Source organism: Mugil cephalus, chromosome 11 (genome assembly GCF_022458985.1).
Source record: "Mugil cephalus isolate CIBA_MC_2020 chromosome 11, CIBA_Mcephalus_1.1, whole genome shotgun sequence".
Lineage (NCBI taxonomy): Eukaryota > Metazoa > Chordata > Actinopteri > Mugiliformes > Mugilidae > Mugil > Mugil cephalus.
Window position 1 is genome coordinate 13,647,050 of NC_061780.1, and position 26,789 is coordinate 13,673,838.

General features: G+C 42.2%; 1 protein-coding gene across 13 annotated transcripts in view; it reads right to left on the minus strand.

Annotated features, from left to right (window-relative positions):
* Positions 1-683: 683 nt before the first annotated feature.
* LOC125016724 (focal adhesion kinase 1-like) overlaps positions 684-26,789 on the minus strand; it is a 56,870-nt gene continuing 30,764 nt past the window's right edge. For 7 of the 13 annotated variants that reach the window (XM_047599388.1, XM_047599387.1, XM_047599382.1 and 4 more), the window contains 19 exons: positions 26,441-26,538; positions 25,790-25,874; positions 25,544-25,644; positions 25,056-25,171; positions 24,643-24,743; positions 23,752-23,841; positions 23,443-23,647; positions 16,557-16,668; positions 11,944-12,021; positions 11,651-11,839; positions 11,166-11,291; positions 7,992-8,054; positions 5,815-5,854; positions 5,046-5,149; positions 4,807-4,815; positions 3,958-4,113; positions 3,696-3,776; positions 3,066-3,151; positions 684-2,912 (listed from right to left, as the gene is read on the minus strand). In XM_047599388.1, the coding sequence (XP_047455344.1) occupies positions 2,786-2,912; positions 3,066-3,151; positions 3,696-3,776; positions 3,958-4,113; positions 4,807-4,815; positions 5,046-5,149; positions 5,815-5,854; positions 7,992-8,054; positions 11,166-11,291; positions 11,651-11,839; positions 11,944-12,021; positions 16,557-16,668; positions 23,443-23,647; positions 23,752-23,841; positions 24,643-24,743; positions 25,056-25,171; positions 25,544-25,644; positions 25,790-25,874; positions 26,441-26,538 (1,967 nt within the window). In that variant the 3' untranslated portion in view covers positions 684-2,785. Of the gene's footprint in view, positions 2,913-3,065; positions 3,152-3,695; positions 3,777-3,957; positions 4,114-4,806; positions 4,816-5,045; positions 5,150-5,814; positions 5,855-7,991; positions 8,055-11,165; positions 11,292-11,650; positions 11,840-11,943; positions 12,022-12,953; positions 15,557-16,556; positions 16,669-23,442; positions 23,648-23,751; positions 23,842-24,642; positions 24,744-25,055; positions 25,172-25,543; positions 25,645-25,789; positions 25,875-26,440; positions 26,539-26,789 lie in introns of those variants that run through there. The other 6 variants (XM_047599381.1, XM_047599392.1, XM_047599391.1 and 3 more) reach the window with 4 other exon arrangements.

The window sequence follows — 26,789 nt, forward strand, 5'->3', positions numbered from 1 at the left end:
TTTTTTCCCTTTAAATTGTCAAAGCTTCCCGCTTTTTTGATTGACAGGTGAGGGCTCCTGATATCATTGGCTGATGAATCGTGCGCAGAGTGACGTATAATCTGTGCACCTGCACTATCCAATGCGGGGGAAAATATCCCACTTTCACCCGAGATTTACTCGAAAATAGAATTTTGCACAAAGTTTGGCCTACATTGTCTGATAGATGAGTTATTACAGTAATTTTATGAACCATAGTGGAATCAAATTATTTTTTCTTTTCTGTACACCTTTAAATCGAACAGTGAACTGTTACAGCAGGTTTGTTTGAAAGGCCCACCTCCTCCAGCTGTTTGCGGGAGTGGATTCTGGTACATGTAGGCAGAGCAAGAACAGCTGTACTGCTCTCTCTGAGAGTTCATCACACTGAAGTTCATCCATATAAAACCATTAAAATAGTAAAAATATTCTGATTCTAAACTGAGTTGATCCCACATTGAAGCTGGCTAACCATGTGAATTTAAAATATAGTTGGGTTTAATTGGACTTAACAGATGTTGACAACATGGAATGACAAAGGTCCAGTTGTCTCACAGAAGTTTGTAAAAAGGTAACAGCAAAGACGATGAAATAAATACTCTACCCTAAACTTGGATATTCACGTTTTTAAATGTCTATCGTAAAGAAGAATGCAGAAAGGCTGATTTCCATTTCATCATTATTTTATTTCACTGTTTTTTCCTCCTATTTGACAAGTTGGCTGATTTAGCCCAGAAGACAAAATAAAAACCAGTGTTTACTAGTACGAGTTCTGTACAATTCACCAGTGATACACACCAGTATAGCTTACAATATACCAACATGAGCAGATTTACGCAACAACAAGGAGATAAAATAGATTGTTTTGTTGTTTTTTTGTTCACATTTTTATCCCTATAACACCCAGATATTTGAATATTTTTCATTGCTGGCTAGATGTGGAAATCCCATCTGGGTATAAAAAAAAGAAAAAAAAGAAGTTTGGATGTGGTTTTTGGTGCTGTGCAAATTCGCTCTTCTCCGTAGCAGTATATCATGCTATATTGTTACAGTCACCAGTTTGTTTCATGTGGTATGTCATACTCCTCGTGGGGTCAGTTTTAACAAAGATATGTGATCAGCTCCTTATCAGTTCAGTGTTTTGTGTCTGCGAGACGAGTCATGTGGCTCCACATTTCATGTGTTTGTATTGGGTATTACTGCTAGGAAGGAAGTTTTAAACTACTGAACCCGGAGCACAAACTGGGCACAAAGATTCCAGGTGTGAGGTTGGGACACCAACTTTTTGCACCACTGGTGGGTGATTGGACAGGCGTGAAACCAGTCTTACATGAGGAACATCTGCATGATATTGGGACTATGTGTGAGAAGAGAACAAAGAAGAGGAGACGCTGTCCTCACAGAAACAGTTTCAGTCAAGCTCAGTGACCAGTCTGAGACATGATAGCCTCCTCTTCCTCTAAGTCAATCCAGTCACTCAGACCGAACTCAGAATCCACCCTTCTTAAAAGTTTGCTCACCAGTCACTACTAGGATTGACTATCTGATTGTATTCAATGTTACAAACAGCTTTCATACAGGAAGAGGACTGTGACTGACTCAGAACAACACACACACACAAAAAAAACATGGAGCCAGCCAATTTAAAAAAAAAAAAAAATGAGTAGAATAAATTGAGTGCCACTAGGGAGTTCCCTGCCTGCGGTGTTTACCCAGACAGAGTTGGTTTCTTCACATTTGGAGTCTTTAAAACCTGCTCAGAGAGGAAGAGCTGAGGAAGACTGCAGGAAGAGAGGAAAAGTAAGGAAAAGGAAAAGTTAGGAAATGTAAAGTAGAGACAAAAGAAGAGTATTTTATTTCTACAGGCAGCAGAGTGGCGTTAGACTGTCCTCAAGTTATAATCTGTGTGTCTCATTCACCCCTCCGTCTCCTCCTCTGCAATTTCAGTCTATAAATAAAATCTGGTGGGACGGAGGGAATGCGGGAATGGATGGACGAGGGGGAAGGTACGAGATGAGGGAAGGCTGATTCTCCACAACAAACCAAGACAGTGTTGTCCGCAAGTTTTTTTTCTTCGGGGAGCACCTGCTCAGAGCGCTGCACGGGAAACAGGAAACCTCCCGACCGGCCCGTATGATGACGTGAAGTTCAGGAAAAGGGGGAGTTCACAACCAGGGGTCAAAACATATGATCAACATCAACTAACGTAGTGACATGGCTGCTGGCTGATGACTGAGTCCATTCCCGCGGTGAAGTTTCATGCAGATATGTTGCAGATCAGTCACAGTCTGATCAGGTTCTGATGGCATTGCTGAAAAAGCTGTATCCCACTAGGACCACCAATCCACCCGAGGCCAACAACTCAGCGTTAGAAGCCCCCATTAAGCCTTTTACGGCCCCGACCTCCGGCTCATCTCCGATCCGCAACCACGGTTTAAAAATCCTCCTCTCGTCGTCGTGTTCCAGTCCAAAGAGAGCAAAGCTGCCAAGTCCCTGATTCAGGAAGTGTTTTTGCTGTGTTCTTGTGTTATGAAAGTCACAGTGGTGGACATTTTAATCCCAGATGAACTGAAGAGCTCGGCTAACGCAGGATTGAACACCTAATGATTCTTCACAGACTGTTATCAGGACGCCAGAGCCATTGTTCTCTGGTGGATGTAAAGCAAGCGCCTCTGACGTCACAAACCCAGGAGTCTATAGTTCTCCACTGCCAACAGGAACCACACGGATGCAGCGTCTCCTGTTGATCAGCCCAGACGATTTAGGGCTAGTGTGGGCGGGACTGGGCCATCATCTTGAGCCGGGATTGGTCGATGACATCCAAGAGGTTCTTGGCATCGACGGCCAGGGCGTGAGCCGCCGTCAGCATCTGCTTCTTGTAGTCCTGCTGGAGACTAGGGTGGAGCACAAACACAGGCGTTTATTACACAGCAGAGGTTTACTGGTCGACGTAGTTTACTGGTGTCACTAACCAACATGATATTCGACGTATCTTGCGAGGCGTCTAAAAACTGTTCTTTATCTGATTTGAAGGTGTTAGTACCTACCTGGTCATCACATATTGTTGGGCTAACTTCATCTTCCCAATCAGCTCTGCCAAGTCAGAGTTCAACAGCTTCTGTGCCATCTCGATCTGCGACAGGATTAAATACAAGATTGTCTGATCACTACGATTTCAACAGCATCCTATGAGACATCCATGTATTTAATTCAATTAAAAGACTTAAAAAAGCATCCCCTCCTCCTCAATCCTCCTTTTATTAATATACAGTATATTAATATACTGTTAATAATGGTAGTAGTAGTAGTATTATTAATAACAATAATAATAATAATAACAATAATGTCACTCAAACATTTCTATACGTCACTGAATGTGAAGGACAAGTTAAATATCCTCTTCCTGGGGTTACAATTTAAAAAATGGCTAATAAATGGATAATAATGACACTATCACTATTATCACTGATACACTAAATTAATAGTATTACAAAAAAGGGCAGTATTATTAAAATTATTTTAAATATTTTTTTTTCATCTTTCTGACAATTTGTGTATTTCTTGTTTTTCTCTCATCTCTTACTTTCAATGCAAGCTTGTTAACTATTATTTATTATCACCACTGCTATAAACCACAGAAACGTCCTATGATAGTGACGAATGCCAAGAGTCTCTACCTCTCTGTGTGTACTGGCTGGGAGTTGAGGTAGAGTCTCATCCACTGTGGCCAATAACGTCCTCAACGCCAGACCCACATCCTGAAAGATGCAGAAAAACACACACAGATCATATTAATACAATCCATCTGGCAAATGTTACAGGAGAGAAATTCTGCAATTCTGTCCTTTGAAGAACTCCCAATAAATTAAAACCATTCATATTTTAATGTTTTCAGATTTTACCACAAAACTTCCAGGTATATTCAAAGACCCGTGTTACCTTGACCATGGGCACGTATTCCTCGGGAGGAGCAGGTTGAATCTTGCTCGACATCTCGATCACAGCTTTGACCAGTCCCGTCACGTTCTCGTACACTTTGTCGTTGGAGCGGTCCAGGTTGGCGGTGGGGGGCGGGCTTATCTCCTGAGGCTGCAGCTGGTTGGACGGGAGGAAGAAAAGAAATGAGTGACCGTATAAATGAATGAACAGACATCTGGGACAGAAGACTGAATTACGGAAATAATGGAGTTAATAATAACAAAAGTTGCCCCAACAAATCTGGCTTCAGGATAGAAGCCATGACATGATATGAATCATGTCTCGGCTAATCAAACGTTTTTGGAAGAACAAAGAACAGCCATGGAGATAATTTAAAGCATTAATGACTTAATGACTGATGGGATGAATGATTGAATGAATTAATATGTGAAGGATAATTGGATTTATGACAATATTAAGCGACTAAAATGTCAGGTGTGGTCAAATGTAGTTTTGTTATCTGGTCACTAGATGGCAGTGTCACCCAGGCATTAGCAGTATCCTGTATAGATGTAGATACTTTAATCCAAATACCAAGTCACAGCTGGGAGTTTCTATTGATTAATGTAAAATCACAGAAAATGTCTTCTATAATAATTATTTTTTTAGATTCTGCTCTTAGTTTGGAGAGAAGACGACAAGAGAAACTAGGAAAGTGACCGGTATCGACACAACAAAGGGAGCCGCAGGGATGAAAACATTTAAATGTTGATTGGTCGGAAAGCGAAATCACGGATTGAGAGAAGGATTAAATGAGTCTACGAGGAGACAAGACGCACAGTAAACACACACAGACAGTGTGTTGCTTACCCGCCAGGGCTAGGGGTCAACAGTAAGGCAGAGTGCAGGAGGAGGAGGAGGGAGAGAGAGAGAGACGGAGCAGCCAACGAAAAGAAGATAAAAGGGAAAAATATTAATAACCTAAGTATTTAAAATGTGCAGTGTGTATATTTGTTAACACTTGCACATGTGTGCTGCATTTTTAGGTGTGAATAATGTGGACATTTTTTTTTCTTTTTGTGTGTATATATGTTGTGTGTGTTGTGTACCTTGACTCCGTCGTTGTAACTGTCTCCAGTATTTAGACAGGCCAGACTGCCCACCTGGCTCTGGGCCCCGGGTCGAGGGGGTTTCTTTGGGGGTGCCACATGCTCTGCAGGAGAACAGCGTATAAAAGTCTAAATTACTTCTTCTAAAAGTTTTATAGTTTCGCACGAGCTGTGGACAGATTCAGCTCCGGCTCCTCAGCAGCTCTCGGCCTACCGTCCAAGGTTCTTCATCAACATCCTTATAAGGCTGCAACTAAAGAATATTTTTCTTCCTGTTCTCATGTAACATCTACCAAAAATTCTAAACATCATTGAGTTTCTTATGTCTCATTTTTCCACACATTTATTGAACTCATTTATTAAACACTTAGAATCTGAAAAGCAACATGTAGATGAAAAAAATGGCTTTGATAAGTTCCTGATGTATAAAAACTGTCCAGTCCAAAGTGCAAAATGATCACTCTGGGGATCTATTTCGAGCCGGACGTCTGTGCGCTCTAAATGCATGTTTGCGCGTTCATATTGAGTTTGACATGCTGTCTGAGTCCATATAAACAGAGGTTGGTTTGCAGACAGAAAGGCTGCAGAGTTCACACTTTAAACTCTGCAGACAGATGCTGAAACACGCACACTGACACTCGTTACTCAGAATAAGCATGAGAAATACAGAGTCTGTGTCTATTTAACGCTATATGTGTGAGCTGCGTATTTTAGAGAGAACGAACCAACAGTGGTTATGCAACGGTGATTATGGGGGTTTGTCTATTACCTGCTTTGCCGACAGGCTGGTATATGTGCTGGTTTCCTGTCTGCACAAAAAAAACAAACAAACACTGAGTTAGCAAGTGCACAGTCACAGGAAATGAGAGCATCACCACCAGCGCTCTCTGAAACATGACGGAATGCAACTGAATTTTCTTGTCACACAACACAGTCTCAATTTGCACACAGTGTGTTCACAGTAGTTTTCAGTGGTGTGTGTGGTCCAGTACTGAACTAAAGTACTCTGTGTGATTGCACAAGGATGACAAAAAAAATGTGCCCTTTGTTGGAGCTACTCTTTAAAAACTGGGAGAGGATCCTGCAGCCTGTCTTTACGATTTGATTGTCGCGAACATAAACTGTCGCCACAAGTCGTCCTGCGGTGCCGGGCATGTTACATATTTCCACAGTCGTACTATTGCTGCGTCTTTCTTGTTTTCTCTGTGTGAGAAAACAGCACGGAGGGGTTTGAAAGCCTTGGTGCCATCAGAGTGTTGCGGTCTGACAACCACCGACACCCAAAAATACTCCACTACAGCAATTTACATTCACACACACACAAACGAGGGAGATTTTCCCACCACAAACCACAACCATTCCATGGGGGGAGGAGGAGGAGGAGGAGGAGGAGGACAAGCAAGAGAGATGAATTACAGAGACGGAAATATCTGGCCCATGGCAACTTCAGACTTCTACAGCAACTTCTGCTGGCGTTGGGGGGGGATCACAGACATCAACATGCTGCTCAGGGTTCAGGTCTGGGGTCCGGGTTTGGGTTGAAGTCGCACAAAAGCTCCGACCGACAACATCGTTTAGATCCAGAATGAAGAAACTAGTGGCTTCAAGAGAAACGTCATTCAACCCAGTACCACCTGGGTGTTCACAGCATCCAGCCACTAGTGTGTTTTGCTGTTGTGCAGAAGTCACTGTGCATATTATTTGAGTTGCATCAGTGTGTGCAATTTAAAAATTATGCGGTTAGCCCTCTTAAGTGATCATAAATGCGAAAGCCAAGAATGTCGTCTTTCACAAACAATTAAAGCAGCAGACTTTTACAAATATAGTGCTGATTGCACTAATCACACTGTGTTTATGTTGCTCTCTCAGCCAGAAGGGGTGAGACAAAAAAATAAAAAATAAAAAAATCTGCATAGCAACTTTAATGGTTTGTTTGGTGAAATGTCAGGAAAGGAAAAAATGCTAATCACAAACATTTAGTCAACCAGCAGAAAACCAGGGTATATAAAACATGATCCATGACGTTGTGGCGCTGAGTGTTTAGCGGCTCCACTCCGTGTCTGAATCCACCAACTCAGCGTCTGGCTAATTCAGCGATGGTGAAAGAGGCGGCGCAGGAGTGGAGTTGAAGTACATATGCAACACCTACGCTTGTGATCCACGGTGCCACCCACCGGATAAAGCTACCACACCCTTGATTATACATACAGTTAACTTGACACTTAACTTGACATTTAATTTCAATCGCAGCTCTAAACACGTTTATGTGTATGTGCATTTTTAATGGAGGTATATAAGGATTTTTTGCCCCGAGTGGCCACTAAAGGAATTACATTTTTTTGAGCTTGATTTATCAGTCCCTGAGGTTGATGCTTGACCCAAACCCAAAAATATTCCTCACTGTGTCAACTTATTAATCACAACTAAAAACAAATAGTTTCATTTTTACGTGTGACATAACAAACCTCCGAGTCTTATCATCATCCTAGATTTGTTATAACAACAGTCTCAAGGCTTCCAACACTGACCAGATTTACTGTGTCATTTCCTCATCCAGCCACAGATGGACAAACTTGGGCAGAGAGTCAGAAAGCTGCCTAAAGGCGCTACTTTGTTTTCTTGCAACAGTCTATTAATATCCAGAGATTCTGTGAGAATCCATCGACCCCGCATTGCTGACCCCCCATCCCCAACAGGTCACTTCCTGTCCCTGGATCAATCCCCTCGGCTCGAACCAAAACAAACACAATCGCCACGGCCAATCGCAACGAGTCCGACCATAACACGGACTTCCGTCACCGTCCGTCTTTATCAGACATCCTCCTTGCCTTTTAAAAACACAAACAGCTCAGGAAAATAACTTCCGTTTATGATGGGGTGGGGTCGTGATTTTGCACAGTTAAAAATTAAAAATGAAATCTGAAGATTAGCAAAACAGTAACTCACCGGTGGTTGGAGTCCACCTTCCTCTCTGTCCAGACTCCCTCTAGAGCTCCTCGTGTCTGGTTTCTAAAAACACAAATAAACACAAACATCAGATCTCCTTATAGGAATATTTCTGAAGCACAGAGATGGTCATACTTAATGATGACTTTTACAGATTTAAAGAACGGTAAATTACAGTCATCTCAAATTGATTATCTGTTAGAGAGTTAGAGTTTTGACTCCTTGGTTACTCGTTGGTTACGAAACCCTTTTTATGCCATGCTGTCAGCTCTGTGACCCATGCTGGTGTCACACTGGTCCCATATGTGTTTCAAACCAGGATTCACTCAAGATCTGGACGCTAACCCTCCAAATTCGAAAGTATTAAAGTGACAAACTGACTAAAGAAATAAAAACAATACAATATATTAGTAACATCAATCTGCAGGATTCAAAACTCCAGGACCCTACACAAAAAAGTTTAGAACAACTTTTTACACGGAAACCCAAGAAAAACAAACACCAGCTAAAAAGCAACCATCCATCCCATCTGGCTGACCTCCCCGTTCCCATCCTCACATACCAGTTTTCCAAGACAGGACTTGAAGACCAGCATTGCCTTGGAGTTCATTAAAAGTTGCCTGATGAATCGTTTAAATCCGAGCTGTTGTGTCTCTGATTTCTCTCCTGTCTGTCTGTCTGCTTTCCCTGAATCCTGGTCCGTGCCAGCAGATTAATCAAGAGAAGACTACAGATTCAACTTCCTGCCTCCAGCATACTTATATCTGACTCTGACGCACGGAGGGAGAGAGGGAAGGAGAAGAAGAGGAGGAGGAGGAGGAGGAGGCGGAGGAGGAGGAGGAGGCGGAGGAGGAGGAGGGATGGAGCACGCTGCCAACGAGCTGTCAGCATACGAGCACCATCTACCCTTCTTTCCCAAACCCTTCTCTTTTCTCCTCCCTTTTCTCCTCCCGTCCCTCCCCTGATCTGACGGTGTCAGGGAAAAAAAAAAAAAAAAAAAAAAAAAAAAAAAAAGGCGCCCCGAGACGCACACTTTCACATGCGCGCGTGCACACAAACACACACTTGACGCGTCCTCAGCTTTTCAGTAACCTTGTGTGTTGTCAGTCGGTGGTTGTGGGTCAAAGACAGACTGTTGACTGGGCTGTCAGATTCTGTAAGCCTATCATTAGCCTGGAATTCACACAGGCCACACCTGCCTACAAACTCTCGCTCTCTCTCACTCACACACACACACACACACACACACAAACATGCACAATAAAATTCTTGAGCAAAAAAAAAAAAAAAAAAAGCCCCAGACATCTCCTTTAATCACTGTTCACAGAAAAATGCATCCAACATAAAACGAACGTTCCTCCCTCTAGAAAACCTCGTCTTTCTGTCAGAAATAACACGCCATAGATCTCTGAGACGGCATCAAAGCCTGCGTTCATTCATCTTTTCTTTGTCTGGGTCTGACCACAACATGAGAGCGGTGGCTACTATGCTACTGTAGAAAAACTGGAAAATAGTTGCTAATGCCTTGTTTCAAATGCAAAATGCACTTAATGATCCCATTTCACAACCGGATGTACTGTAGTTGATTCACAAATCACTTCGTCAGAGACTGACTGAGGGTGAATTTGAAGCAGAGAAAAAAACATGTCGGCTCAGAAAATGTGGCTGAAAAGAATGACAATAACTATACTATACACAAATAATGTTGTTTCTGACTGAGCTGCTCTGACAATCGGGATAAAAATGACTCGTGTCACCACGTAAGTCAGAGCAGAGCGGCCAGATTGAGAGGGGAGGTGTAAAACCTTGAATGAGTAAATATTATCCCCCAATAATCACGCAAATGTTTGTCCAACTGTTTCGCTCTCGGTGGAATAAAAACATCCTCCCTGCACGTTGGTGGGGTAAACATCAGGCGACGTCCTGGTAACGACACAAACATGACGGTAGATAAACGTGGCCACAAATGATTTGTTTTGCCAATTGTCAAAATGCCTGAAATGATGAGTTGTTCAAACATTCGTGTTTCAACAACACAAAGAATTTGTGTTGGGAAAAACCATTTGTTCCTGTGACACATTAAAGTGAGCAGTACTATTTTACAACATGTCAGAAATCATACGTTCTGTTAGGTTACGTAAACTACGGAAGCCCTAAGCGGCCATGTGTTCACACATATTGTTTTCTCAGTTTTCCCATGACAACGAGTTAATTACCTCTCCAAGTTAATTATCTTGTTATCTCCAGAAACGTAATCGTAATCTAGCAAACATTAAAGTACATAACAAACGGCTCACCTTACTGCAGACTTATTACCTCAGGTTATTATAGTGTTAAGGGCATCCATCAGTCAGCGTGACAGAATTCTCTCGAATTAAATATAACAAAGTTTTGTTTTCTCGAGATAACAAGATAAATAACTTTTCACTTATCTCGAGAAAACTGAGCTCGTTTTCCTGAAACAATGAGATTAATAACTCAAGATCTCGAGAAAACAGGAAATTAACTCGTTATCATGGGAAAACGGAAAAAATATTATGTGAGCGGTCAGATTTGACAAACTTTATGAGACGCCATGGCAACAACACGGCGTTTCTTCACTTTTTTAGAGTCACACTGAACGTCTCTGTTGTCGACACATATTTGTCTGGACTTTTGCATTTTCTTGTCTTTAAAGCTTTGAAACGCCAGTGTTGTCAGATTGTTAAAGATATTTTCTTGGACTGCTTGTGTTTTGCCTATTTGCCTATTGTTTAGAATGGAATCTAATTCATGATATGAACATTATTTTATGCGCGCCAATTAATTTTAATTAAAGTCATAATTTAAAATCTGAAAAACTAACCACATGCACTGTATAAAAATACTCGAGGCAGACGGCAGGTAAACAACACATACATGGCTTACAGTGAGCGCAGTGTGCCATGCAGAACATCACAAAAAAATAAATGAAAATAGCAATCGGAGCTCTTAAAACAAAGCAGGTACAGTGATTCCTGAACAGAGAAATGTTTATGACTATGCAGATGTAACGTGTTTATGCTGTTTTAATGATGAATTGAACATGAAACTTCTATTTCATTACAGGAAGTCCCTGAAATACAAACTGATTATCATTTCAGGTATCGTGCCGCTAACAGCAGAAGACATTGTGTGCTGTGCTGTGTGTGTTACCAGCAGCCTTTCCTCCTGTTCCAGCCACCTCTGATCCTCCTCCATCTGCTGCTGTTGTATCATCAGCTGTTCCTCCATTAACAGGCACTGCTGGCCTACACACTGCTGCATGTCTACTGCCCTGTCCTACACGCAGACACGCACACACACACACACACAAATGTGCAACAAAAGACAAGCATAGCATAACAGACATGCACACAGACACACATGAAGAGAAACGTGCACACAGACGCACAAATAAGACAAACAGACATAAACACCAGACTGATGAGAGGCTGGACTTGGATGGTGGATGCATGCGCGCTAAAAGTAAATAGACATCGATGACTCGCACGCCTCGTCTTTTAAGTAAATGTGTGTAATTGCTCATTTTTTTGACTTAAAACCATAAAAAGATCCAAATAACGTCGACCTCTCTTTGTTTCCACCGTGTCACGACTTACCCGTGTGTGCATATTTGTGCGTAATGATCGGTTTCCTACCTCCATCACAGAGCCCCACAGCGCCATGTCCGGCCCGTGCGGATGGGGAAGATGCTGCGCGTGCGAGTGTGCGTGGACGTGGTGGCGGGGGTGCGTGTGCGCATGATGCGTGTCCAGCATCGCCGCTTGCGGAGGGTAGAGGGCACTGGGCACAGAGGGGAGGGTGTGAGGGCCTGGATACCCTGCCATCTGACACAACACACACACACACACACACACATGTGTGAGGTTATTCACGTTCTCTTTGTACGTCCCGACTGCTTCTGCGATACGTGAAATGTTTGTTTACATACCTGGTAGTGTCCAGGATGCTGGGGGCTGGGGTAGAAACCTTCACTGGAGCGGGGGCTGGGGTATCCAGGTCTACTCGGCTACAGACGGAGGGAGAAAGACGGAAAAAGACAGAAAAGCAGAGAAGATAGAGGTTGAGAAATGCAAAGGAAAAAGGGGGAGAAAAAAAAAACAAAATTACAGTTATTGTGCTGGAACATTTTGTCCTTAAACTAAACGTTAGAAGACGGGACACTGGGTCACTCAGACACTCAAACACACAAACCCCCAGGAGCTGTTTGTGTGGCCGGGTTAGCTGTCAATCAAAACGGGGAACACCCACTGGGCTGCAGAATCCAGCAAGCTGTTAGTTGAACGGTTACGTAATAAACGACAACATCCATGGATTACTGCTGTAAAACGGTGTTATATTCATGAGCTGTTGATCTCTGGTTAGATGTGATGCAGGTGTGTAAACAGGGAGTTGCATGTTCACCAAAGACCTCTCTTTCAAGCACTGGGGTGATCTGTAGCGCTGCAGACCAGGCTGCACGAAAGAAGTGTAAAACATTCTGCCTGTTGTGAAAGAATGTGTTTAGTAGAGGACAGCAAGTCTTGATGCGTTTTTTTTTTTTTTTTTTTTTTTTTTTTTTTCCCTATTCTTTGTCTGGCTAAAAACAGAAGTGCTTGGTGAACCCACAGCGTCGTTTCTTCTGTTGACGGGTGGAGATGAAGCTGCTGAAAGTGTATGAACAGTTTCCCCCGAGTTAAAAATGACTTGGACTTCGGGGCTGATTTCTAGCACCACCGTGTTGCAACCTCTACCTTCCACAGTCCCTCATAGTAGCTTTCTCTGGACCACACCTCCGACAGCAAGACAGACACAAAGACACAGAGTGAGGGAAGGAGAGAGACGGCAAAGAAAGACAAGGAGGGACAGGGAAAGAAAGCAAGGTGGAGGGAGAGAAAGGACAAAAAGACACTGAAGACGAGACAAAAACTAATCAGACCAACAGACAGAAACATGGACATGGTCCAGGAAGGATGTGGTCGTTCATAAGAACAAACATAAATCGTGGAGGTTTAAAAACTGCGGCGAGTAGATTGGTTTATAACTAAATCAGATAAAACTTTCACCCCAGGATGAGATAAACATTATCAAGCTTCAGAGCTTCAGAGAGAAGTTTAGTCCTGCACATGCGCCACATAGTGACATCCGGTGCAGACTCGACATCCAACATCTGAGCATCACAGTCGTATTTAATTTGTTATATCTCTGTTCAGCTGCTCACACTAAGCAAACGTGTGTCTCCTCGATGATGTGCTATGTACTGGATAAAAAAGTATCGCTACACTTTGCTATGAAAAAACTCCACGCGACAAGGACGATGTCAGAACAGATGTGCCAAAGTGCATCTGGACTGGAGATTAACAAACCATCCAAAAGATAAATATATATAATGTCAGTTTACTTTCGTTCGATTCATTAAGCACCTCTGGCACTTAAACATGTGTTCTGATCTGAAAATGAAGTCATTATAGGGCAGCAAATTTTGGATTCTTTTAAACTAATAAAACACATTACAAGCCTGTAGTCCCGTCACACAACTCCCCGAAGAACCTGAGGGAATGCCAAGTAGCACAGTGCAATTAAGGTTTTCTTTTACTTCACATATAACAGTTCCCAGACTCCCACACAGACACATCTATCACCGCTAAGGGTCTCAGTGGGGTGTAAAATCAGAGTAATGGCTCTGCAAATGTCTCACAGATACTTATAACAGGAGCGAATTCAGACTGTTTCCAGGATATAACTTAAACTGACAGACGAAAAGAAGATAAAGAGACGTCGTGTTCATGTGTTTCTGCTTCCATCACGTATTACCCATGGTGCAATAATTCTAACAGCGCTTTTTTTCTTTTAATGTTTCACAGGAAACGTGCGTCTTTAAGGCTTAGACACTTGAGAATGTTGTTGTGAGGGAGGGAGGGAGGCAGCTGCAGGTAGAGACAGATCTTTTAGCGTTCTCTTCAGGTATTTATAGTGATTTGTCTTAATCCAACACTTGACTTCACACAGGTGTGCATGGTAAAACCGCATTAGTTCTGGTTCTCTTTCCATTTAGCAGGAAAAACGTTTTGGAAACGGTTCATTTAAGTTCAGTTCAATTTGAACGACTGGATTCAAGAAAGGCTGTTTATTGACTACACTGTGTATAAACTCATGTATGTGAGGTCACTGCTAACTCAGGGTATTTAGGGTTTAACACAGGCATCCTGAACAGGCCAGAAATAGGGCGCAATAATCCAAGGAGACATCAAAACTATGCCCGACGCAGGCTAACACATTCAGACACAGGACAACTCAGCATCATGTTCTGCTTAAATAAAACATGCACGCAAGTATTGAGCATTAACATGCTGCTTGTACGGTTACTACATTAGCACTGTATATTGCAAACTGGTTGGAGTTTAGTCAAAGATGAGGATTAAAACTATAGATCAAAAAAAATGTTGCAGCCTTTGTTTGACAAAAAAAAAAAAAAAATGTGTGAGGTTCCTCCCCCGACCCCAAAAAATCCCTTGAAGTCACCCCTGCAAAGTTTTATTAGACATTTTACAAGTGGTTGATTAAACCACATTGTCATGGTGGTTTAGCTCAATAAACAAGAGAGTTGCAACATTTTTTTTTTTTTTTTTTTTTTGCTACAGACAGAAAGGTTTGTTCTGGTTAATAGAAAAAAAAAAAGCTTCAGTGTAGTTTAGCAGCACAAAACCTGCCTTCAACGGTCTGGACATGTCTCTGTCAGAGCAGGGAATGGACAAAGGTGTACGGGGAGCTACGGGGCGGCTGGGTGGGTGAGAGTTAGCGGAGCACAGGCTGTGGGCGGGAGGGACTGTCTGAGTGTGTGGGGGAGCGGCGAGCGCGCCGGGAGGGACCGGCGGAGGCCTCCCACAAGACTGCACAGCGGAGCGCTGGGTCTGGGGGTCAAAGTCGGACCGGACTGGAGGACTGGGATTAGTCTGGCAGTCGGGGTGAAAGCTTGGCGGCAGCAGCGTTTGGAGATTAGATTTTGGCTGGGGATGGATGTTTTGGAGGGCGTGGGGGCAAACTGACGACACGCTGCAGGGAGGAGAGTTAAGGAGTTGAGAGAGGTGCCAGGGATAGAGGTGGGAGATGTTCGACTCCGGCTGGGAAGCGCAGAGAATGCGGCCTTTAGTCGGAGGATTTGTCTTGTGGTGGCAGCTGCCATTGGGCAAGCTGTCAGAATGTGTGTGAGGCGGAGGAAAGGCATTAGTTTGAGCCCGCAGGGACGAGGAGGGGTAAGGCTTGGGTTCAGGATTTAACTTGCGCTGAGACAAAGAGACATTGTAGCAAGCGGAGTCGTGAAGAGGAGGCGACTGAAGCTGAGGACTGGGAGGAGAGGAGAGGTTAAGGGGAAGTTTTAGAGATGATGGGTGGAGCAGAGGAGCAGGTAGGTGAGAGGAAGGGCAGGGAGGCGGAGGATGAGGGTTTCCAATGCAGAGGGAAAGCTGTGAGGCAAAGCGCTGGTTTGGATGGCAGTGATGGTAAGGAGAAGGAGCGGAAACGCAGTCCAGACTGAAGGTGGGCTGCAGGGAGGGGCGGCGGCTGGGCTGCAAACAGAAAGACAAAGGTAGAGGAGGGACACATGGAAATAAAAAGGTATCATGTGAGGAGCGGATCTGCTGAAGACAGGTGGAAGGGACCGGGATGAACAAAGGTACAGACAGAAATATTCACGGCTCTGTCTGAAGCCGTGCAGGGAGACGTGACCACATCTGAACACTGAGACGACACAAACACGGCTTTCACTCACTCGATTTAGTTTCAGAAATGAAGTAAAGACTTTAAAGCGCATCTCTCAGTCTGATGTTCAAGACACATGGCTTTAGTTGAAACCAAAAGAAGCAGTTAACAGATGCTAACAGCAGGGGAACGAGGGGGGGGCATTAACTGGGGCTGAAGCAGCCAGCAGCTGGGGCAACAAGCTGTGTGAGGTGGGACGGGAGTAGTTGAGGCGGGGGTGGGGTTTATTTCATTAAGAAAAAACAGCAATTTAGGACGTAGCGTCATGTTTGTAAAAGTAAATTCACTTTTGTTTTTAGTCACACAGGAAGTGAGACATCGATATATATAATATATATCGATATAATATCGACATAAGAAATAATGCTTGAACATCGACAAACATTTTTAAACGCAAAACAAAATCAACGTTTACTCGCGCAAAAGACGACAAATGGGCCTTTTGCAGATGCATCTGATGAGCTCCTTTTCGTGATGATATGAGAGTCTGAGCAGATTCATAGATGTCTTAACCTCAGCTACAATTTAACTAAGCATGTCACCAAGCTCCCCGCAAAACTTGTATCTACAAAGAGTCAGAGTGCTCCAAACAATGTCTTCGCGGTAACGGTGGCCGCTTACAATTGTGTGAATGCAGCAAAGTCGACAACAGAAATATAAGACAAGAAGAATGCAGCACAGGCTGTAATTATAGCTATAGCGTCTACACGGTTTGCAGGGATCAGGGTGTCTCACTGTAAACAGCAACATCACTCACACTCGCACAAATGGAGACGGACGGAGACGCAAACGCGTGTGTTGTCTTACTTTTGGCGGCGCTTCGTCCGACCCTCCGGAGTCCCATGAAACAGTGACTTGTCTCCTCATCTCCATCCTGCTCCTCTCCTTCTGCTGGAGCTTCTCCTCCTCTAATATAGTGCTGGAGACAAAGAGAAAGAATGAAGAAAGATGAAATAAGGCGTCCGTGTCAGCAGGAAAAAATACAAAAGGTATGAAACACTTGTTAACCTCTAGTATTTTTTGTGTAAATTGTGAATAATGACTGAAATGCCTCTTCCATTTTACTCCTCATTTTCTGCCAGATCCCATAAAACATTTATTATATCATAAAAGATTTTGTGTTTCATTTTAACCTCATGACGCGGACACAAGTAAACTCATAAATAGCTCGCACACATACACTCAGACCCCTAATTAGCATTATTTATTAGAAGCGGAGATTTTCTACTTCCTGCTGTACGTATGAAAACTCACCTGATTGTTCCGTTAACATAAACACTGTTGTGTTGTTTTCACTGGTGTGTTCTTTACACCTAGTAAAACTCACACATGCACAACACTCCTCACTCTGAATCTGTTTGCACAGATTGTCAAACAGTCAGAAGGAAACCAAATTCCATTTTGTTCTGAAAATGTCTTATTGTCGTCTCTTCTTATCGCAACGGTTAGTAACTCAAAGTAACACAAGGTGAGATGATGATAATAAAACAACTGGAGCCACACTCAAGAGAACACAAATTTAGTCTTAGCAAATGATAAATTTAGTCATGGAAAGGTTGGAAACTGTTACAGCAGCTAAAACTGTAACGACGAACTGAATCACGCCCCCCAAAAAAAGGTAACACAATGAGTTTACAGGATTAAATTAACGACACTGACCTGTTCTCGGGGGAAACTGCTGTTAAACTGAAGCCCGAACCTCAGAGGAAGTGGCTACTGCTCAACAGAAAGTCAAAACTGACGCACACGCCAGCGCACCAACTCTCACAGCAGTCACACACCCGAGCTATTTCTAGCAACATCATTGCCCTCCTGTCCTGTTGTCTCCTGCCGAGCGTCTGTTTGTCCTTGCACCTGTCCGAATCAGTCGCCTGTCCGGTTGGCTTTTCCATCACAGCACACGTTCAACACGCGTTCAACACGGGTTCACACTCATGTGTGAAACAACAGAAACAGGTACTGAAATCTTCCATTCACAACACAGTGACATAATCGTGAATGGCTGTGAACACAAATGCAGAAACACACTCTACTCGTTAGGTTTTTTTTTTAACAGCCTAACTTAAAGATTGTCTTTTAATAACCAGCTTATTCGTCATCTCAGCAGAACACATTCTCCTTTTTTGCTATTTTTCTCATTTATTTCTGATTTTTCTTGTCTTGTCTTGTCTTGTCTTGTCTTGATTTTTTAGTCTTGTTCTTATTTCTTTATTAGGGTTTAGTTTTCAGCTCAGTTCACATTATTCACACCAAACAGAACATTGTTCATCAAGTCACCTCCTCACAAATCAACATATAACCATTAATCTGATCCATTCTCGCTTCACAGTGTCTTCAACTGTAAATGACCTCTCGTATGAATATGTGTCACGACTACAGCATCAGCACCTGGCAGCATCAACGCTCTCTCCACCCCCCACCCCCTCCACCTCCACCTGGAATAACAAGGCTTCCAGTTTATTTACTCAGACTGAGCTGACTGCACAGTCTCAGCGTCTCAGCAACGCCCTGCTTAAGTTCTCACCTCAGAGGTGCCCACGGCAACCGCTGGCGGTGAAGGTATCTGGGTTCAAGTGCACAGAGACGATGTGAACAGCCTTTCGGTTTCCGCCCCCCTTAGATAAAAGCCTCAGGCAGCATTATGGGGCAATAAATACATATATTTATATACATATATGTAGTCCAATCCCGCATTTATTAAAGGGGGCAACCAAAGAAATGTCACAAATTCATCCCACATCCTCAGTGGAATTAATTAGATCTGCGACATTATTTTTAAAGTCAAGCCTTTATTCAGTATCCACCCTGTTTATGAGAATTCGTAGTCTACTTGTGGGTGACACCTCCGTGACCTCTCAATCTCTATTTCCGCTCATTTATCCTGACTCATACTTGTCTTCCTTACATGTGAAGCATCACTATTCAAGATACGGAGCAACATGACTAATAAACCTAATATGGTTGGTGGCTCATTGGTATCAATATATATATATATATATATATGCTCCACTAACTCTCACGCACCCAACCGCCCTGTAACTCCCCGTACAACTTTGTCCATATATGTGTATATATATGGACAAAGGTGTCAGGAGTCAACTTTATTTTATTTTTATTTTTGTTACACATTCAGCAATCGCGTTAAAATGGCAATGATCAGCCGCAACATTATGACCACTGATGGGAGAAGTGTATAAATAAGGAGTGGGAAACTTCTGGACCTGACATTCGTGTGGATGTTACTTAGACATGTATCGCCCACCTAGACCAGACCAGACACCCCCCACCCCATAGCAACAACACTCCTTGATGGCAGCAGCCATCCCCAGCAGGATGCAGCCGTACACGACTCGAAAAACGTGACAAACAGCACAAGGGGTTGACCTGGCCTCCAAATTCACTAGAAGACCCCCCCACTAACTACATCCACAGGAGACCCTCAGAAGGACCGTGTCTGGAGACCTACACAATATTAGGAAGGTGGTCATAAAGCTGAATAGTATTTATTCTTAAAAAGAATAAAAAGACCATCCATCGTTGTCTAGATCATTATAAGATTACACCACAACATTTAGAAAGAACAGACCATACTTTACCCCGAAAAAGGCCAGTCCAGCAGAACCAGAGTATATCCAATCAAGTGCTTATAGAAGAATACAACGTGAGGTGAACATTAAACAGATAAAAGCTGCTTCTCATGACAGGTTTACATCACTGAGTCAAAGCCCACTAGTCTCCATGCAGCAGTCCTCCCGCACACATAGTAGTAGTCGTAGGCTGTGAGTCTTAGCTTTCACCGTGAGAGTAAAGCACTACAGTAATTCTGCTTGGCTCTTTTCTTCCTTCTCTCATTCTCTGTTTGCTCTCTCTCTCTCTCTATCTCTCTCTCTCTCTCTCTCTCTTTCGTTCTTCTCTTTCTCAGTCCTTTGGAAAGCTGAAGTTTCTGGCGGCTGCCCACTGTGTAAACACACACACACACACACACACACACACTTATGTTGGTCCACCGTCTAGGAAAACTATAGTAGTAGCTGCATATTTGGCAAGAGAGACCTATAATTGATATTATGATATAAAAGCCAGCCAGACCCAAAGTTAAGCAAACTGTATATTACCTTATATGGTATGGCTTTCTCCTATTAATAGCAAGTGACCACGCTGAGCATGGTCAATATTGACTTGGTCTCCAAGACACTGCATGAGGCACACTGAGATTGAGATATAATCTTCAATTAAAATAAATGTTCTTAATTTTGTCAGCTTTTTCCCAAATGGACATTTTACTTTTCCACGGCTTTTTTTTTTTTTTTTTTTTTTTCAGCCTGTGAAAACATAACAACCACAAACACACTGCGCGTGAGAGCCTCACATGAAGCCGGTCGGGTCTCGCAGGGAGTTGGATAAGTTGGAAAAGGGAGCGTAGAAAGAGTATAACCGGCGGGAGGAAGAGGAAAGCTGACACGCAGAAAACTGGAGGAGGAATTTCAGGTGTGAGTCATGCTGGTTTTTTAGCAAACTCATAAAGCCACAGGAGTTAAATATGCACTCCTATTTTCCTGTTTCTGATTTTAGAGAGAAAATGAGTAAGACAGAGAGAGAATAGGCGTGTTGAAGGAAACAATGAGAACATCTCACTGTGCTGCAATGCTTCCTGCCACAACAACATGTTTTAAAACGAGAAGAACGACAAAAAGCTACACACTTTACGACAACATTTCTCTCGCTCAATCTAAATTAGAAAAGAAAAAGGTGAAAATATATTATCTGTGGATATATGATTGATTTCACCACTCATCCAAGCGGCTCAGAAATACATTTCTACTTTGGACATGCAGATAAACATATAAAGATAATATTCATAAGGGAAACTTTAATCTTCCCCCCAATCTGTAGTCGTGTTTATGAAATAAAAGGAAATGAACCCTGGAAGTTGTGCTACAGAAAGCCGTCATTCCTTACAGCGACGCACAAATCATTTTAAGTCCGTGTTACAAATACATTTCACGGTTCATTTAAAGTGTAGAGTTTCACTTCGCACCCCCCCCCCCCCCCCCCCCCCCCACCACCACCACCACCACCCAGTTCTCTTTTCATTTCTCATCAGGGGCACAGGCAATAAAAAAAAATCACTTCCAAAAACCTACAGGTCTGTTCACGTCTCAGTAAACTCCATGAGTAAGCTCCAGTCTTACTGGACCTCTGCTCATCCCTACTGTAAAAGAAAGAATGACGGGAGTTTTCAAGGGGAATATTCCACTGTTAAATATTATGAAATGACTAAAATATTACTTAACTCACTTAAGTCTAGACATTTCACACCTTAGTTAATGTGCTGTATCTCTGGCTACAGAAAGTACAGCAAGATGTCCTATTATATTTTATATTATTGACTCAAACATACAGCATGTTAAATAGTTAATGCTGGTGTTCCCATTAGTTTTTTCCTTTGATTAGTATTAATTACACACTTGGCTATTCTCTGTCTTTGATTACACTTGACACTGTGGCCCAGACTTCTTAATCCCTCGCATTAAATCTTTTTCTGTCAACAGTGTTCGCTATATTGTTGTAATGTGTGTTCAAATTTCACAAACTCTGAGCTGTGTTTTCCTGTCACTACTAGGAAGTTATGTGATTCACAGATGGGTGAGATCCTTCCTGTTTGAAGTGATGTCAGGCCGTACTTTGTGTAATTTTTATTTACCAGCAGTGATGTCTGGCTCTGCCTTATCTCATCACAACATGCCCACGATATTGTGTCTCGACGGGTAAGGTCTCCTCACAAATCTATCTCCTGGCAAAGTAACGGTGTATCATTTAACGAGAGAGCAAGGTGTGGCTGAGCTTTGTCATTTAATCTGTCTTTGTCATCATCACACCCATGTTACCATGCCAGCCATAACAAGCCAAACAGTCTGCGTTCACCGACTGGTAAATAGTCCTAGAGAGCGTATGAGCACTCCTTGTACGACCAAAGTCAGCTGTTTAACCTCACAGCGGTAAAAAAAATAATGTCCAAAAACTCAGAGAATGCACTGGAAAACCAACACAGTACAAATAGTTGTTGCTATATCTGTTTGATCTAGACAAACTGGAGTGGATGAACAAAGATAAATGTTTGCTGAGAATATTACTGGTGGCGTGTAAAAAAAAAAAAAAAACATAAACAAGAAATGGCTGAAGAAGGACACACCTAATATAGATGAATGGATTGTGGATAACATCTTTGTGATGGAAAGAATTACTTTTACTTTGAGAACACAAAAGGAGGTATTTATTGAAAATTGGTAAAAATGGATTACATGTGTCTCTGCTGTCAAGTAATCTTTGATTGGACTATCATTAATACCTTCTTTTGGTTACTTTACCCTTTACACTTTTTTTGATTTAATTGCTTACTCTCATGACCAGAGCTGAGTATCAGTCCCTTTGTCTACGTCTTTACTTCTCCCCCGGACATTTTTTGCACTTGTCTATAGGTCTTCATGTTCATTGTCTAAGTGTTTGTTTGTTTATACAAAATCAATAAAAAGCAAATGACCAAAAAAATAATTAAATAAATAAAATAGAATATAAACTATACAGAGGTAACTTTACATCACATGCAACACATGCGTGTCTAAGCACGTCACTGGTCACCTGTCTGAAGTTTATCTGTCTGGTCTGTTCATGCATCTTTAATGTTTTGTCTTCACCTGACTTCAAACCATCAGCAAAAGATTTAAGATCCCTGCGTTTGTCTCTTAGTTTGTTCTATTCAGTGTGATTTTACCCTGAAAGAGAAGGAGAGCGACACCTGCTGTTAGGACGGTGTAAGGAAATGTTTCCATCTGTTAGGCGCAAATTGAGAAGGGCTGATTTATTATACTTGTTTTTTATGAGTTATTAAGTTAATTAACCGGAGGCTAAACCTGACATTATGAAACTTGTCACTAGTTCTTCCATAAATCTTACTGTTTTAGGATCTTCTTTCCCCACATACACAAGTACAACAGCTTAAAAGGACAAGCTTAATCCGAATGGCAGCATAGCAGGAAAAAAAAAAAAAAACAGCAAATCATCCAAAATCCTTCTGCAAAGTTGCACAACACAACTTTCACAGTCTTACAGATTTTCTGAAGACTAGGGGTACACACTAACAGCCTGGCTTCAGCAGATTTTTGTATGAAGACTGAAAGACTGGGGAACTTAATAAGGGATCGCAGACTACGTGATTTACATGATCTTACCAACTAAAGCCGAATGAACGCGTCAAACTCTCATGCAAAGTTTTGCGAGAGAAACAGTTGTGCTGTGCTCTGCAGCCAACATCACATAACCACTCGCGCACATCTCGATTAACCTCCCATGTGTTATTTCTGTGGTCCAGGCTCACTTTTGACACCTTTGTTGTGATGATCCCACCCCCTCCCGTCACCTTCTGGTGCTATTTCCTGTGTCCCACCCACTCTTTTCCATTGGCGGTTGCCAATAAAGGTTCACACAACCCCATTGCTGCCCGATTTAGCACAAAAAATCCAAAATATTGGGTTGACTGCGCCTGAGGTCGGGTCTGTTACCCACACCAACTGTCCCCATCTAGTGCAGACTGTGTCTAAATGGGTAAAAATCTGTGTCCTCAGCGTAAGACGCATGCTGAATCCACATGGAAAGTGCTTCACTCACACACTCTCAAATCACACTCATAAATTACCTCAGCTGCGTTTTCAGCTCAGTGAAGCGCGGCCTCTTGCTGGGATCGTACGACCAACACTTTGTCATCAGGCTGTAGAGAGTCGGGGGGCACTGAGGGGGCATGGCCAGCCGCTCGCCGTTCTCTATCCTGCCGATGACGTCGTTGTTCTTCACGCCCTGGAAAGGCTTGATGCCGTACATGAGGATCTCCCACATGCAGACGCCTGTGAAAAGATACGCAACATGAAACTTCACTACTGTATCGGCTCTTCAAGCCAAGACACGGAGAGAAAAGTGTAAACGGGAAACAAGAGAGGATTAATCTTACCAAACATCCAGACGTCGCTGGCTGTAGTGAATCGTCTGAAGTTGATGGATTCTGGAGCCATCCATTTAATTGGCAATTTACCTTTAGATGCTGGAAAACAGGAATGAAGAGAATCCTGTTACACTTCAACGATCGGTTCTATAAATGATAACGGATCTTTCCTCCATGTGACCAAACAAATAAAATTAGAAGCACAGTTCCTAGGGGTTTTTTTTTCCAGATTTTTTTCAGACTACATCAATTACTGTCAAACACAGACCAGTTCGATGCCGAGCATTTTATTCAAGCTGTTAAACTAAAACGGGGAGCAACAACATCTCATAAAGGACGACTGCTTCTATACCTACATTAGTTTCCCTACATGAAGAATAATGTGGGGAATAACCTGCAGAATATTATTTTTACTCTTTCATAAAAAATAAGTTGAATAAATGAATTAATTATCACCACGTCTGTGTGACCTTGTTTATTCATTGTGTCCATTGAAACAACAATGTACAGAAGCACACAGGTGTGGGTTTCTTACGCAGAAAAGTTAAGTTTAAGACAAGATTAATATTTGGTTATTGTATGTGACATACGTAACTGAGATATATTACCACATTTTCTTTCAGACTATATTTGGTGCAGTTACTGATTAAAACACATGGAGTAGAGATGATTTGCAGAATGTGACGTACAGGTGTGTTACTTCATCAAGGTAAGAAATTCTGATAATTATTATTATATTTTTAGAACAGGGTTAATAATCCGAAAGCAATAATAGTTTTCCATATACACCCTGACCTTGAATTCATTGCAACCAAATTCCAGGATTTTTACTGAGCAGGACAAACAACATTAAGACCAAAGACAAGATGACTAATCAACATGGAGTGTGTATTTAGTTACCTTTGTAATAAGAGCTATCTTCCATGTATCGTGATAGACCAAAATCCCCTAACTTCACACAGTCGACTGTAGACACCAAAACGTTTCTCGCTGCAATGTCCCTGTACAGAACAGAACACAACAGGAGCTCTAAGACACACAACAGATGTATTCTCTGTTCAACTCAACACGTCCAGATACTAAAAGGTGCAGACAATTTTCAGGATATAATACAACACTTTTGTGTAACTCCTTCCAGTAGGTGGCAACACTGAGCAGTGGTTATACGTCTAACTGAGCTGCATTAACATCTACTTTGAAATAATAATGTTTTTTACAGGCACACTGTTCAGTAAAATACTTCCTGTCACAGTTCTCCTGGTAATAATACTAAAACACTTTATATCTGTGCATTAGGACGCACTCCTTTATACCTGTGAACGAAGCGTTTGCTCTCCAGATACGCCAGTGCCGTGCTGAGCTGGTAAGAGTACAAGATGAGGCTGGCCAAGTCTAGACTGTATTTCCTCACCTGGAGAAATGACCGTAACTATAGAAAATAGAGAAGAAGAAGAAGAAATTTAAATTTAAGGTTGCAAACAGGGACAAAGTTGTAAAAAGTTGTAAAAAATCAAGCTCCAAATATTGTAAACTTAAAGGAAACTTTCAAAAAGAAGCTCTGAATGTGTCACTAATACACAGAGAACAACAAAAGTGAGTAACTGATCATGTGCGAGATGCATTAATAACTTAAAAAGTAAATAGTTAAAGAGTCTGTACCAAAATTTATTTTTAATCTTTAATTTTCACTTGATAATTTCTAAAAAAAAAAAAACAACAAGCCCCAAGAACTTTATTATTCTAACACCGGCACACCTCCAGCCAATGTGCAGCCTTGTACAAATTCCTTTTGATGACCTACTTCTCCAAGTGTGCAGAGCTCCATGATGATCCAGACGGGATTCTCTGTGATAACTCCCATAAGCTTCACGATGTGAGGATGGTCAAACTGACGCATGGTCACTGCAGGGAAACAGGAACAGGCGCGGTCAAGCGTTTCAGCAACAGCACACGTGGTTTTCTTTACGAAGGCGACTGTTCTCCTGCAGACTCCTGAGAATGAATAATCGGCTAACGTGACGAACGCACGCACAATAAAGGAACTTACGCGCTTCTTGGAGAAACTTTTCCCTGACGCTGTCTGACGTTGAGTTCTTACACGTCTTCACGGCCACAGACAGAGCCGGGTTCTCCTGCAGGAAACAGTCACACCCGAGAAACGTCAGCGGCTATTCAACTCGGTGGAAAACTATAAAGATAACTTAGAATGGTTCATAAACAAACTTATATATTATAAGTTTATGTTTTGTCACCTGAGTGAGCAACAAGTCTGTCCCATAAGTTTTGATTTCTGTCTATGTTCAAACTGACTTTTGGGGGAAGATGATGAAAGAGAACAAAGACAAAGTGGAATAGACACATTTTTTTTGTCTTTAAATGTGAGATAAATGTTTTTTTATGTGTGTGTATGTTTTTTTTTTTTTTTTAATGAATCCACCAGCCACTTCCTTACAGGTCAAATTACTGAGATCAAAGGCTACAACGAACCAACTGTTTGACACCTTAAAAGCTACCTCAGTGCTACACCTTCAAAGAATTCAGTAACTGCCTCATAGTGTTGGACACTGCATCCAATCTGTGATGTGTAATATACACAAAGTACACTGACAGCACTGGATCCTCAATTTATGCAGAGATGGAGAAAAGACATTCCACTACGGTGTGTGTATGTGTGTGGAGAAAGCCAGAGGTTTCATACCGGGCTGATGTAGACTCCTTGGTGCACGTCTCCAAACTGACCCTCCCCTATGCAGCGTCCCAACTCAATACGATCCCGTTGAATTTCATAGTCCCGCGCTAGATAGACAGCACACACAGACATGAGCACACATGGTTGAGGACGCACACGGCAGCCTTTCAGATCAAACACACGTACCAATGCCCACACGTCAGCCTTGCATTTACCAAGCTTGTCAGAGCACGTTTACAATGAGGCTGTTTACTCCTGCTTTTAAACGCAGGAGACGCATATTTACATTATCTATCTTTTAAAACTATTATCTCAACCGTGATGTTGTCTTAAATGGGGAATCTGATAGAGTTTGAAA